Source organism: Chionomys nivalis, chromosome 3, assembly GCF_950005125.1.
Source record: "Chionomys nivalis chromosome 3, mChiNiv1.1, whole genome shotgun sequence".
In the NCBI taxonomy this organism is placed as follows: domain Eukaryota; kingdom Metazoa; phylum Chordata; class Mammalia; order Rodentia; family Cricetidae; genus Chionomys; species Chionomys nivalis.
In genome coordinates, this window is record NC_080088.1 from 88,759,762 (window position 1) to 88,773,739 (window position 13,978).

Sequence of the window (13,978 nt, forward strand, 5' to 3'; positions counted from 1 at the left end):
AAGTGTCGACACTGCATGTCCTTCAGAAACAGGTGTGTCTGTCCACAGCTAGGCTTGGGCAAACCAAGTCAGCCGTGCATTAGCTGGGAAGCACAAAGCCCACCCCTCCTAGACTAGCTGGGCGTGCGTGTGTGTGTGTGTGTGTGTGTATGTGTGTGTGTGTTGAGAGGGGGGGAGGGAGAGAGAGAGAGAGAGAGAGAGAGAGAGAGAGAGAGAGAGAGAGAGAGAGAGAGAGAGAGAAGCATCTTTCGGTGCACTTTAATCAAAATTCCATCATCACAAGAGCTCTTGTGGCATACAATGTCAGGATGGGCACGTCAACTTGATCCTACAAATGGAGCATCCATGGATCTGCACTTCAAACATGTATGAAAAATAAAATATATAATATTTATAGCTTTATAAATTTCCCCACTGAATCACTTTCTCTTTAAAATAAATTATGATATATGATGCAGCCTGGAGTCACTAAGCAAGTAGCAGCCAAATGACACCCATTTTCTCCAAAGTTCGGGGGGGGAGCAGGGGAAATACTCGATGGGGGACAGTCAGATGCTCACAGGAACCAATGTGGCTTACAAAACAAGCTCACTCTTCACAGTGGGCTGAGCATCAAAAGAATATGGGAGGCTTCTAATAGCTGTTCGTTCTCTTGTGGGGAAGAAAGCAAATCCCCAAACCACGCCGAATGTTGTAGAAGCTGCAAATGAACTTTTGGCACCAGATGAGAAGAGCAGCTTTTCAAAGCCAACCCGGCGATGATCCTTAGAAGCGTGGGTCTGAGAGGTGGCCGAGGGGAGGGGAAGGCTGTGGGGGGACCTTCTCCGTGGGCGACCTCTGCTTTGGGGGACGGTGGGGATGGTCTGGGCAGCTGGCCTCCCACCAGCTGCGATTCCCTAGGAGGGAAAGACTGGAACGCATGTGACACTAAGGGAGAGGCCCTTTTGCAGATGAGGGTCGCATCAGTCCAAAGCACGAAAAAGCAGGGATGTGCTACACACACAAGGGACACCCCAGTAGGATGGCCACGCGGCCATCAAAACGGACAAACAGGAAGCACACATAGGACACCAAGGATCCAAAAGGACAGGCAGGGCTAGGCTCCACTAGCATTTACAGGGGCTGGAGGAAGGGCTCACAGACTTCAACAGAAACCCCAGCAGGAAGTGGCTCAGGATTCTCCTCACAGGATTCTGGCACTACCCCTCCCCCCCAAAAAAGACAAAATTGTGAGAAGGAACAGAGCCTAAGACAAGGGTGGCCACACAGCCTGCCTTAGAGGCCTCCAGGGAGGGGTTCTGGCTCTTTTCCATTCAGGCCAGAGGTCTTAACTGAACCGGGGCTAGAAGGCTTGAACTCCCAGGACACCCCATCTTGGCCTCCTGGGCAGGGAGAAGGTGGCTACAAATCCAGGAGCCGCTCCTCACACGTCTCCACAGGCCACTTGGAAGCCCCCCCAAACACATCGACGTTGTTGTCCACCCACGGGATGATGTTTCCAGGCATGTTCGTGGAGCAGTTGGCGATGTTGATGATTTCTTGTGCCCGGAGGACACGGTCCCATATGTTGAACTGGCTAAGCTCTCCGACAAAGGCCTGTGTGGCATCAAATCTGCCTCCCACAGTGTCCTGGAAAATGGAAAACAGACACTTTGGGGCAGGTTCACAAGCAGGACTGGCCTCCTGACTCTCCAGGAAAGCAAGACGGAGAGAACCTTGGATTCTATAGGTCCTGCAGCCTCATGGCATTTGAGGTGTGGGAAATGGCTTTATTCAAACCACCCATTTACACAGGAGAAACTGAGGCAGAAGGGAAAAGCAGTTGCCTAAAGCCTGACTCTCAGCCCCTTCAGGGGAGAGGTAGTGCAGGAGCTAAGGAAGGAGGTCATGAATGGAACTGTCAGCCCCTGACGTGCTTAGGGATCACTAAGCCAACTCTTCCCTGCCCAGGACCAGCTGGCTGCTTTGCTGTCCCTCACCTACAGTTTTCTGGATCATCTTTCTTCCCAGTTCCCCCACAGGCACCCTAGGTGCATATGCAGGGACTCCAGGAACACTGGAGATGCCTTCCTATAGTGTTTACCCTACAGGCAGTGGCACCTGAGCCACTAGATGACCCTGTGACTACAAGGACACCCCACACCTCTTTGTCAGATACTACGTTCATGTGTCTTGGGCTGTGCTCACAGGGCCGGCTGTCAGGCACAGTGCAGGGCCTGGGAGGCAGAACAAGAGGATCCTGAGTGGTTGGTGGTTGGCTTGCACAGCCTCCTTCACAGCATGCCCGAGAGGGTACCCACCTGCTCCTGCCCCAGGATGAGCACACCCCCAGGCTTGATGGGGTGCCAGGGTGCCAAGTTCTCCCCCGTGCCGAGCTTCTCCCCATCCTGGAATGCTTCCCACATGCCGTCTCGAGTGGTCCAGGTGATGCAGATGTGGTGCCACTTGCCATCACTGACGAACAAGGGCAGCTGTGCGACCTGCGGGCGTCAACAGGCAGGTGAGGACTTGCCCGGTCCCAATCCCACAGATGGCTCCAGGGAGTGGACTGACTGCCCCCTGGAGTCCTCGGGCTACTCTTCTTTCCACTACCCAGGATTCCTGCTGGGGCCCCCTTCCCTGTCTTGTGAGGGATACGCCCAACCCCCATCTGCCTTGTGTGTGACAATCAGGGCACTGAGCATTCTTGGTTCTGGGCTTGGCCACAGACTTACTCTCCCATGCTAGTCTGAGCTCTGGGTGTAGAAACTATCTAACACTGTGTGTGCCAAGCCTTGCCCGTGCAAGGGAAGGGCAGGAGGCTCCACGTATGTGTATGTCAGCGTCGTACAGGGCTACGCACATACAGACCCCACACTCAACTTCAGGATGGCCCCAGCAGCCTGTGAGCATAAGGCTGCCATAGCCCTGTTGTTACTGTTGGTCTCCTAGCAACCTGAAGTCTCCCTCCCAGGAATTGAATGTTTACAGGAGGTCTAAAGGGAGAGGAAAACAAGGCTCTCAGGCACCACGGTGTTATTTAGAACAATAAATCCTTAGCGCAGGAAAGCTATCTCTGCTAGAAGCCACACAGGATCACTCCACTCCACAAAACTTTCAACTTCTCTACAGTTTCCCTACGTAAACAAATACTGAAGTTTGATAAAGATCACAGGCAGGCGGGGGAGAGGGTGGAGAGGAGTGAGGGTCCCCTCTATGCCCACCCCAAATGGAGGCTGGGCTTGGGGCGTCCACAGCAGTGGCAGCCTTTCAAATGCCAGACTAAGGACTCTTTTATGGTGTTGGATCTGACTGTAGGAGAAAAGTTTGATTTGTTTGTTTTGGTTAGAGCCAGGGTTTCGCTGCCAGCCATAAGCTGGCTTTAAATTCACAGTCATTCTGCATTATCTTCCCAAGTACGGAAAGGCTGTGCCCCCGAGCCCCACTAGGGGGCTGAGTGACCAGAGCTCCAAACTAGTCTTGAGGAGACCATACTCCGGAATGCCTACGGAGATGGGGAGTCTGTGCTGGGAAAGGCAAGACCTCAGAGCAGAAGAGAAGAGCGGTTGCCAGGGGCAGAAGAGGGCGGGGCAGGAGCAGACTAGAATGGTGAGTGAGGGAGTGTGGCTGTGGGACTGTCCCTTGTTATTCTGCAGTCTGATGGCGCAACCGCATGCACTTGTCAAGGCCAGCTAAAACGAAAACGTACATTTAAAAGGTCAGTTTTGCCATGCTTAAAATTTATCTCAATAAATATGGCCCCTTAAAAGTGTGTGCCTACACTGTCACATGGGTACTCTCAACCAGAGCATCTTGGAAGGAACCACACGGGCTGCCCCTTCATGTGGAGTCTTGCTTCCCTGCCCTTCAACACCCGGATCCTCTACTGCCTCTTGGCCAGACTCAGAGCTCAGGTCTCCATGGGCTGCAGATATACTATGCCACCCCCAACCACTGTCAGCCCTCTGTAGGGTGAGAGCCTCCTCCATGCTGAGGAGGGCAACACCACACCCCTAGACTATGGCTGGCCAGGTTCTGCTGTGTGCTACCGTACGTCAGCAAAGGGCTGACTTCCTGCAGGGTCTGCGCCCTCAGACGCCAGGGTGACGTTCAAGCGGGCCTCACCTTGTCGTTGATGAGCAGCTCGATGGGGTTGTTACCCCACTCTATCAGCACAATCTCATTGGCTTGCCCAGGCACAGCGTAGGAGAACGGCGTGCCGATGCCTGGCGAGGCGCTGGAGCGTAGCCACAGGCAGATGGTGAAGGCGTACAGCTCGGGCAGTGTCTTCTTGATCTTGCCATACAGGTAGTTCGTGCGGAGAGGAAGGGACACTTTGAACGCATCCGGTGACTTGAATGCGCTGTTGCCTGGGTGGAGGGAAAAGAGACTATAGCCGGCCGGCCTGGCCCAGCACGCTACATCAGCACCCAGATCCAGTGGTCCTAGGGACGGCCCTCGCCTCCTGGAAGCTTACATTCTGGTGGGGAAGACAGACCAAAGCCAGTGGCAGGGGAAAGGGACAGGGAGGCAGGGATTCGAGGAAGACTCAAGAGTAGGCTAAGGAACCATGAAAAGCTATGACATGAGAAGGCTTGCGGGTCTGTGGCCCCACACCCAGCCTGTTAGGAGAGAAGAGACCTCGGAGCTGGAGAGGTAGCCCAGCTGCTAAGCGCACTGGCTGCTCTTCCAGAGGACACAGGGTTGACTCCCAGTCATCACAGGGCAGCTCACAAGCATCTGTAGCTCCAGTTCCAGGCTCTAACCCTCTCTTCTGGCCCCCACGGCATTGTACATGCATGGCATACACACACATATCCAGGCATATATACATAACAACAAGAAAGTTTCTTTTAAAGAGGGCTCTTCAGTTCCATCTATCTTTGTGTAAAGGCCTTACTGCACAGACTGTTGCCCAGGCTGCTTTGAACTCACAATGTCCCTGCCTCAGCCTAGCAAGTAATGGGCTTACAGATGTGTACCACACAGCCTGCAAAAAGTCTCTTTAAGTCCACAAGTAAAGGGCACAAACACAAAGCACCTGACTCTGGTTCTTTCTGGTTGCCATTTTCTAGTCTCACAGTCTCACTGACTAGAAACTGGAGGAAGGGTCTAGAGAGAAACTGGATTTAACATTCTGTAAAGCCAGGGAAGTCGTCATCAGGAGTCTTGTTTCCTCCCATTTTTCCCGGAGCTCTCAGCCCCTCTGGCTTCTTCCATAAGGGCAGGCTTTGAAACGGGTGGGACCAGGGTTTGGGGGGGAAATGTCTTCTGGGGACCCGAGCCCTCAATAAACACTTGTGAGCAAGTCCGCCTGCCTCGCTTTTACGGCAAACGATTAGCAGCAGACTTGAGGTCCGCTGGCAGCCTTGCTTAGAAGTGGCAGTTTGTCTCGGGCCCTGATGATAAATGTTTTGCCCCCGACGTGACCTTTCCTTCTCTACAGGACTGGGCTGCGCAACTGTTTTCTGTAATGTGGAACCAGGGCCAGACAGATACCTGCAAAAGTACCCCACCCCTAGGCTAATCCCTGGTCAGCGGTGAGACCACCTTTCCTCCCACCTGAGACTGTCCTCGTGTACACGGCACGTCCAAGGGCTTTGCAAACAAATTCTTACATCGCATGTGACTTTCAGCATGGTCTTGACTTAAGCTCACAGCTGCGTTACCCAGTTTGCAGGGAACTGATTGATTCTGTGAGTGGCCGCAGTGAAAGCTTTCCATGTCCACAAGATCAGATCCTGCCAGCAGTGAGGGAGACTCACTATTCTTCACACACCAACAACTACGTATTTAGCACCCCTAAAGGGCCAGACAACCTTACATCATCAGGATCTCCTGCACAACCCAATAGCAGAGTCCAGGGCACCTTTTTGGTCTCTGGGTTTTTCGGCTAGTATCTGTTCATGCCTTTGCTGTTGTGTAGTCTCCTTGATTCATCCTGACCTCCCATGAAAGGATCCCTCAGAGCAGGCTGCAGACCTGCTGAGCCCCCCTGTCCAGAGCTGGAAAGCCCTGGCCCTCTCAAGCACCCGAGGAAGCAGTCCATAGTAAAAGCAAAGGCTTGTCCCCAGTTATGCTGAAGAAAAGGAGAGAGAGAACCAGACGATACCCTTTCCAATTTTTCAGGCTGGACAATCGGGCTGAGGCTCAGAGAAATGACTTGTCCAAGGTCACACAGCTACTGAACCAACAGGGCCGGAAGTCCCTCCCTCTTTCCACTGCATACAGCCACGGGCGCTTAGTCTTCAGGCGGCAAATAGCCGTGTTCTTAATGAAGGCATCATTATCTAATAAGGAAAAATGGCTTCTATGCTTGCAGGTGGGCAGGCTTGCCAATTTAATAAGACTCGGGGTCTGTAATATCATTAGGTCGGTGACAACAGATAGGTTTAATTATAGGAGAGCTGAGAGGCAGAGAAGGGGCTCTAGCCTGAAAACTGCTACCCTTTATTTGAATAAAAACAGCTTGGAGGTTCAGAGGAAACTTAGTTAGAACCAATTAAGGAATTAAAAGGCCTGACCAATAAATCAGAAACTGCAGGTGGTGGACAAGCCTAAGCAGGGGGGCAGGCAGCCTGGGGCTCGAGGGGAGGAGACTCTGGTACTCTCAGTGCCAGTGTTGATTTCAACACCAGCCAGCTGCACCTGGACAGCTGGCCTGGACTCTGGAGCCTTTGCAAATGAACAGGTCTTGCAACCTAGCGAAATGGGCACCCTGGGAACATGGGTGCTGTGCAGAGTCAGCGATGGCTACCTGCTGGGCTCTAGAGAGTTCCATGCCCAGCAGGGATAAAAGCCCATTTCTTCTCTGGGATCACTACCAATCTTCTCAGCTCTGCGGAGGCAGAAAGCATCATTATCGCCTCATTTGTACCTGTTGCAGGGCCAGTAGAAGATGCAGACCCCATAAGTATCCATTGGTTTAGAACTGATGCAGAATGAAGGACCACAGGACAGAGATTCTCCAAAGCCTTCCTAACTGGCCACGTGGTTGAGGCCTACCTCTACTGGGCTCGGCTGGATGCGTCTAAGGAACCTGGTGAAGTTTCCACTGATAGTGAACTTTGGGGGCTGAGCATCTGCACACCCCTGTACAGTGGACACAAAGCAGAATGAGCATACGTTCAGAAGTGCCCAGAAACAAATGGCTTACCAGATGGTCATTTTCCTGTAAGGCTCATTCCAGAACTATGTAGGTGGAACACAAGGAAAAAGTCTAGCATTCCCATGGTGGGGGAGTCAAAGGAAAGGCTGGGACTGGAGATGACTTAGCAATTAAGAACACTTGTTGAAGTCGAAGAGTGGGAGGAATGAGAATATGAGCAAAGAGGTCAAGACCATGATGGGTTCACCCACTGAAACAGTCTACCTGAGCTAATGGGAGCTCACCAACTCCAGCCGGACAGGGAAGGAACAAGCATAGGACCAAACTAGTCCCTTTGAATGTGGCTGACAGTTGAATTGCTGGGGCAGACTGAGGGGCCACTGGCAGTGGCACCAGGATTTATCCCTACTGCAGGTACTGGCTTTTTGGGATTCTATTCTCTTTGGATGTATACCTTGCTCAGCCTAGATACAGTAGGGAGGGCCTTGGACCTTCCACAAAGCAATGTGTCCCTGAGGATTGGATGGGGGTGGGATGGGAGTGGGAGGAAGGGAGGGAGTGGGAACTTGGATTGGTCTTTTTTAAAAATCTAATAAATTAAAAATAAATAAGTAAATAAATAAAAAGAACACTTGTTGATCTTGGAGAGAACCCAGGCTCATCTCTCAGCACCCACAGGGTGGATCACAATCATCTGTAACTCCAATTCCAGCAGATTCAACACCCTTTTCTAGGCTCCATGGGCACCGAGTATAAATGCGGCATACATATGCATGCAGGCAAAACACCACATACTGCCCTCCTTCTTGTCAGGGAAGAAAGGCATCAATAATATAGACATATATGTAATAACATGTGCATATACATATATATGCATGCAGTGTGAAGAAGCTTAGTGAGTTCTTGAACCACTGCTGTATAAGAGGCTTGGCTCTTGTGGAACCCAGCATCGTGTGGCCCATTCAGCTGTGAGCCTTCAGTGAGAACAAAGGGGCACTAATGTGTCTGCCAGAAAAAGCACAGTTGGGCCTGAGCCCTGACTGTTCCCTTCTGGCAGAGAACATGTGGAAAAGCTCCCAAGTAACTACCCACTGGCCTGGAGTCCAACAACAGAGAATGGCAGGGCTCAGGTTTACGTCACTGTGACAGTGTCTGCCTGGGAAGTGAGCATTTACTCATCTGTGAAATGGGTATGACGCTCAGCATGCTGCCTGGCATTAGCTCCACTCTGCCTCAGATTACTACTGACCTGTCTCCTTATGGGTCAGCTGACCACTATGCCAAGCAAGGCCCCTCTGGTTCTAGTTCCCCGCTTCAGTCGCTTATGACTGGGTTCACTCCATGGCCCTGTGCATCCCAAGGCTCCATTACAGTTGTGGTGGGGTAGGTGCTGCCCTCCTTGTAAGGCAAGAAAGGCATCAGAGCTCTGAGACTGGTGGCCTCCCAAAGTCACCGAGCATCAGAGTAAGGCAAAAGAAACTGTTTTAAAAACTCAAGAATCAATGTTAAGCCAGAGATGGTAGCACATGCCTGCAATCCCAGAATTTGGGAGGCTGATGCAGGAGGATGACAAGCTGAAGGACAGTTTAGGCTATGTAAGAAGATGCTCTTTCAAGCGATAAAAACGAACAAACAAACAAAAAAACAAAACCAGAATCAAAGTCAAATAGGTAAGCCACACTTCTCATCCTTTCATAAGAAAGGCAAGGGAAATAATAGGAAAGGAGGAGACATGGGCGACCTGGGACTCCTAATGAAACAATATCCCATTAGCCCACTCCTTGCTCCATCTTACCCTGCTTCTCATTACAAGAGTCACTGGACATTTTGCTACTGGACAGTCTCCTGTCAATCATGAATTGAAAGTGCCTTTGTCAGTTTAGGGCATCTGAAATTATAATCCTATACCCTCTGCCGCCAAGCCTAAAACTCCACAGGGCACCCAGAGAGTTGGGGATTGAGACCACAAACCGAAGCATCTAGGACCCTTAATTTCTTCTCCCCTCCTGTCTCCAGTGGGAGAATCTTACCCACCACCGTATCAATGAGAAAGATAAGTAGAATCTGCTACAATGACTGGTTAAAAAGAGGCTGAACTACCCATCTGGCAGGAGGTCAGAGGTCAGGCTGCTGAGCCAAGCTGGTCCTGAGTTCCTTTGTTTTCCTTGGATAATGCTGGTGGGGCCCAGGGCTAATTCCTCAGTCACCTTTGTAATTTACGCAAACATCTCAGACCATCTCCATGTTGAACCTCTGTATCACCACTTCCTTGCTGCCCATAAATGGAAATCCTAGGTCTGCCCAGTGTGGGAAAAAGGAGGCCACTCTCAGACAGAGCATCAGGCACACAGCACGTACCTCGCTCCAGCTCTGTCACCCTCTGCAGCAGCGCGTTCAATGTACTCTCTGTCTTCTGCCGGTGAGCCGATGTCTCGTTGTGGAGCAGGGACTTCTCATCCTCCAGCTCGGCCACCTTGCGCAGCAACTGCCTCTCCAGCTCCCCGAGCCTCCGCTGGAGCACCTCCCGAAAGTCGCTTGGCAGCCCGGCATTAGATACGTTCGTGCGGAGTTGGAGCTTTGGAAGGGTGGGAGGGGGACATATTCAGGCCAGCTGAACAGAAACTGTGGCACGCGGCTCCAATGACCCAACCACACAGCAAGAAGCTTCCAACGCAGCTTTAAATGGTGCCAGAGGCTCAAAAGAGAACATTTGACTGGTACCTCTTTTTTTGTTTTTGGTAGGGAAAGGCTTTCAAAGTCAGACAAAAATTACTTCGCCGCAATATTTGAAACTTGAGAATCTTACTTTCTCCTCTTGAGAATCTGCTTTAGCCAACATCTATAATTCTATGTCATCAAAAGCCCAAAACACAGGCAAGATTTTTTTTTCAAGCAATTAATCAATGGTACAGTGAGCTTTCGTTTAGAAATGAACAAGGTCCCCAAATTCCAAAACGGTACAATGATAAAAGTGCTCAGAGATATTCCTGGAAAAGGACACGCACAAGACATCACTATTCTAACCCCCAGACAGCTTTGTTTTTAGGGCTGCATCCAAATCCTGACTTCCTATTTCTCTGACTCCTCTGCCATCATGCCGGTTCAGTGGCAGTCTGCCACCCTCAGCCATGAGCCCTTGGCAAAGCTCCTGTACCTCTGTGTTCCAGCGTAGAAAGCAGGACCTGCCTCGTGCTATTCTCTGTTACAAGGGTTAAAATTAAATAATATGCCTGAGTCACATTTAGAACTCAAGAAGTGTTAGCTCTTAGTAATCTTAATGACTCATGGGATCTACAGATGCTGAAAGTACTGTATATAGCCATTATGCCAAGAGAAACCCTCCAATAATTTAGCAATAATTAACACCTGTAATTTAAACATCATTTTTTGCTAATAGGTATTTTGATAAACGTTGTTAACAGAAATGTCCACACGTCTTAAAGAAGGTGGGAAGTAAGATGAAAATTAATTGAAGATTTCTTCCCCAAAGTTGCAAACTACACACGGGAGAAGACAGCGGGGATAAAGTCAGTTCTGCTAAAGTCATGGCGAAGGGCACCTTAGAAAAAGGATCTGACTCGATGAATAGAGGCGTCTTTGAGGTTAATAAGGGGCTTGTTTGCATTCTGGGGTCGCTGGCTTTCCCCTCCACTCTCTCGCAGATATCTCAAACCCAGTCCTCCCACTATCGGACCCAATTTGTCAAAGAAAACACCAGATGCCCAGGGGCAGCTGACCTCTGGCGACAGGCTCTTAGCACTGGACACAGCCAGAAGGAGCGTGTCCCGCTTCTGATCGCAGAGATTTGCAAGGAGAGGAGGAAACAGGCTGTCGGGGTCACCGATATTGCCCTCCAGGCTAGGCGTTCTGGGTTCAACAGTCAAAAACCTCAGTAAGTTCTCAATAAGTCTAGTGGGTAAGACCCCGCGCGCCACGGGATAGAGATGGGAGTGGGGATTTTACCTTTCCCATCCGACAAGGGGACAGAGGAGGACAGGGAGAAGGGAAGCCATCCCCGTAAGGTCCAGAGCAGGAGCGAGGCTTGCACCCCCGAACTCAGCTCTAGCAGGGATGGGCGCGCGGGTACCCATTTCTCCCACACCCTCTGTTCCACGATCCTGGAGCCACCACCCGCTAGATGCCCCTCGCGCGCAGCTACCTCGAGGCTCTCCAAGCGGTCCTTGAGGGTCTGCAGCGAGCGGCTGAGCTGTTCCACGACGTGGCCAGGGTCCCGAGGCAGGTCGCCCATAGTGTCCTTGCCCGTGGCCCCCGAGCCGCGCGCCTTGCCGCCTGCCAGCCCCTCACAGCGGGCCAGCTTGCCGGTGAGCTCACGGATGGCCTCGCGCTGGGCACCCAGAGTCTCCTTCTGCTGCACGACGGTCTCGCGCAGCTGGAGCACAGCGGCTCGCAGCTCCTCCTCGGGGCTCAGCGTGCCGCCCTGCATGGGCATCGCGGGCAGCGGGCAGCCGGCGCCCGCCGCTTCGGGGGGCAACGCGGTGCACACGAAGCGACTGCCAGGTATCGGACTGTCCTGGGCTCCTCCCGCGGCCACGGCGAGCGCCACGCCGGCCGTCAGCAGCGCCAGCATCTCGCTGACCCGCACGCTCACTTCAGCATGGGTCGCCGGGTTGCCGTCTGGGCGCCTTCGCGGCAGGCAACGTCTGTCCGAGCGCGGCGCTCGAGGGAACCGCGTGCAGCACGGAACTGGCAGCACAAGCGCCGCCTGCCGTCTCAGAAAACCGCTCTCCGCTTGAGCGCCGTTCTGGCCTGGGCTCTGCCCGCGCGCCCTTTCTTAAGCTTGGAGGGCGGGGCCACCGGTGCGTGGGGCTCGAGCAGGGTGCTCTGATTGGTCTTCCCGCGTGCGCGTCACGCGGAGGGCGGGGCGGGGGCGCATCGCTAAGCGGGCCAGGCTAGCGTGGGCAGTGTTCCTGAGGCGCGAATGCGGGGTCCCCAAGGCTCCTTTGTAAAGGAAAACTGGAGTTCAAAACGGTCATAGAAAGCTTTGGGCGCTTCTCAGGAGCCCCTCGCGGGGCTCGCGGGCAGAGAAGCCCCGAGGATACCCTGACGCCCACGATGAGTGGTGATGGCGCGGCTTCCGGCGCCGCCTGAGAAACCCTGACCAAGATGTGTCTCCTCTTGCCAAGGAGGAATTTCCCCGGCGGGACTAGAACCCGGGGCTTTCACGCGACCCACCCCCGCGGCCCGCGTGGGTTTGTTCAATCTTGGCGCGGGAAGGAGCTGCGCGCTAGTCCCTGGCAGAGGCGGAGAGTCTGGAGGTGTTTCCAAATCTCGGGCCCAACTCCAGAGAACTCAAGGAGAAAAAAAAAAAAAGCTCAGGCCAACCGGGGCAGGAATGGGTCCCGGATGATGCAAGGAAAAGAGGGGACGCTATCACAGGTCAACATGTGCACGTACGATATCCCTCTAGGCATGATGTTTATTTAGCTTGACCTCAGTTTGATGAGAACATCCAATCAGAGTCAGTCTGATGGGACCTTGACGTGAAACGGTGCCTCATCCTTGCAAATGGGGGAGCCCAACAAATCCACTTTACACCTGGAACCCATATCATCAGATTCTTGGAGAGAATCTAATATTAATACTCAAACACTCCTCCCACCCCCCCCCCAAAAAAAAAGACTGGGGCGGGTATTTCAAAATCTTACCCATGGTTTAAAGTTCAGAGCAGTTCTGATCCACAACTACAGACTGAATTGGTTTACTGTGAATTAAAAATGAAAATCTTTTTTCCCCCTCTTTTTAAAGAAATCCTGTTGCAAGGTCATTAATCACATTATTCATTCTACTGGAAACAAATGGATTTGTCAGTTGTGCGCAGAGGCTGAGGTTGATTCTGAAAACAAATTGTATCAAAATAAATGAAATTATTATGATAATACAAAATAGACTGCAGTGATTAATCTCTAGGAACCAAATTCTGACCTGTTTTGCACTTCAAACAATAGCTGTTATGTAAATAGTTGTGGGCTTTTCAAGGACAGTGTTGCTAAATTATAAGAAAAGTTCTATTCATGAAAAATCTCTTCAAGGATTAAAACCTACAGACAGGAAATCCAGTTTACACAGGACCCAGAGCAGAGGACAAGGGAAGCAACGGTGGTCCAGGTAAGAAGATCCATCAGTGGGGAAGGCGTGTGTAGACTGGGGGAGGGGGATGGAGGACTAGTGTCTTTGTTGGTCTGCCCTGCTCAAGAAGTTACTCCCTGTTAAATTTGACCTTGGGTCTACAATTTCTTCCTAAACCTTCTTTCTTTGGCTACTTGGAAATTCAAGGGTTCAAATAAACCCACACATACACAGATTGCAATAGTGAAGGCAACGAGATCTCAAAGCACTTTCCGAAATAGTACGCTTTAGATGACACTGTAAAGCACCATATCCAGGCATGTTCAGAATTATCCCGATATAGACACGCTGCTTGAAGTTTCCACTCACAGATCTGACGTCCTTTTACTCATAGGCCAGGGGAGACCTTAATTGGGTGTGACAATGGATTATTATTGTCCCTCTTTAGCTCTCCAGTCCTTTCATGACACGGACTAATAATTCATATTTGCAACTACTTGAAGCCGAGGCTTGTCCTTTTAATAATTAAATCAAGTGTATTTCCAGAATTCTAATTTCCTCCTGACCAAAGAAGGCAATGTACAAGAAGGCACAAAAATAGCACATATCCCCAAAATAATTGCTCTTAAATTCCTTACAAGAGTTCCCAATCTGAGGAGCCAAACCCCAGATGGAAAGACCCAGGCATTGAGGATGTTATTTTCTCTGGAGACAGTAAAATTAGAGGACTTATGCTATTTGGGGCTTTATTTTTGTTTTCCTGGCACAATGGAAAAATCTGCTGGTTTAGGGATGAGGCGTTCT

At 51.4% G+C, this 13,978-nt stretch overlaps 1 protein-coding gene across 1 annotated transcript; it reads right to left on the bottom strand.

The window, feature by feature from the left end:
- Positions 1 to 238: 238 nt before the first annotated feature.
- Nptx2 (neuronal pentraxin 2) lies at positions 239 to 11,836 on the bottom strand. Its single transcript, XM_057764826.1, has 5 exons — positions 11,247 to 11,836; positions 9,446 to 9,662; positions 4,105 to 4,349; positions 2,301 to 2,480; positions 239 to 1,629 (listed from the first exon to the last, which is right to left on the bottom strand). The coding sequence occupies exons 1-5, from the start codon at positions 11,673 to 11,675 to the stop codon at positions 1,402 to 1,404; spliced, it is 1,299 nt and encodes a 432-aa protein (XP_057620809.1). The 5' UTR covers positions 11,676 to 11,836; the 3' UTR covers positions 239 to 1,401.
- Between the last annotated feature and the right edge of the window lie 2,142 nt (positions 11,837 to 13,978).

Excerpts from the sequence above, each read along its gene's own strand:
- Nptx2 (XM_057764826.1), bottom strand. The coding sequence starts at position 11,675 with ATGCTGGCGCTGCTGACGGCCGGCGTGGCGCTCGCCGTGGCCGCGGGA. Across the intron at positions 4,350-9,445 it reads GGTGACAGAGCTGGAGCGAG|GCAACAGCGCATTCAAGTCA; the intron begins GTACGTGCTGTG and ends CCCTCCACCCAG. Across the intron at positions 2,481-4,104 it reads AGCTGCTCATCAACGACAAG|GTCGCACAGCTGCCCTTGTT; the intron begins GTGAGGCCCGCT and ends TGACGCCCGCAG.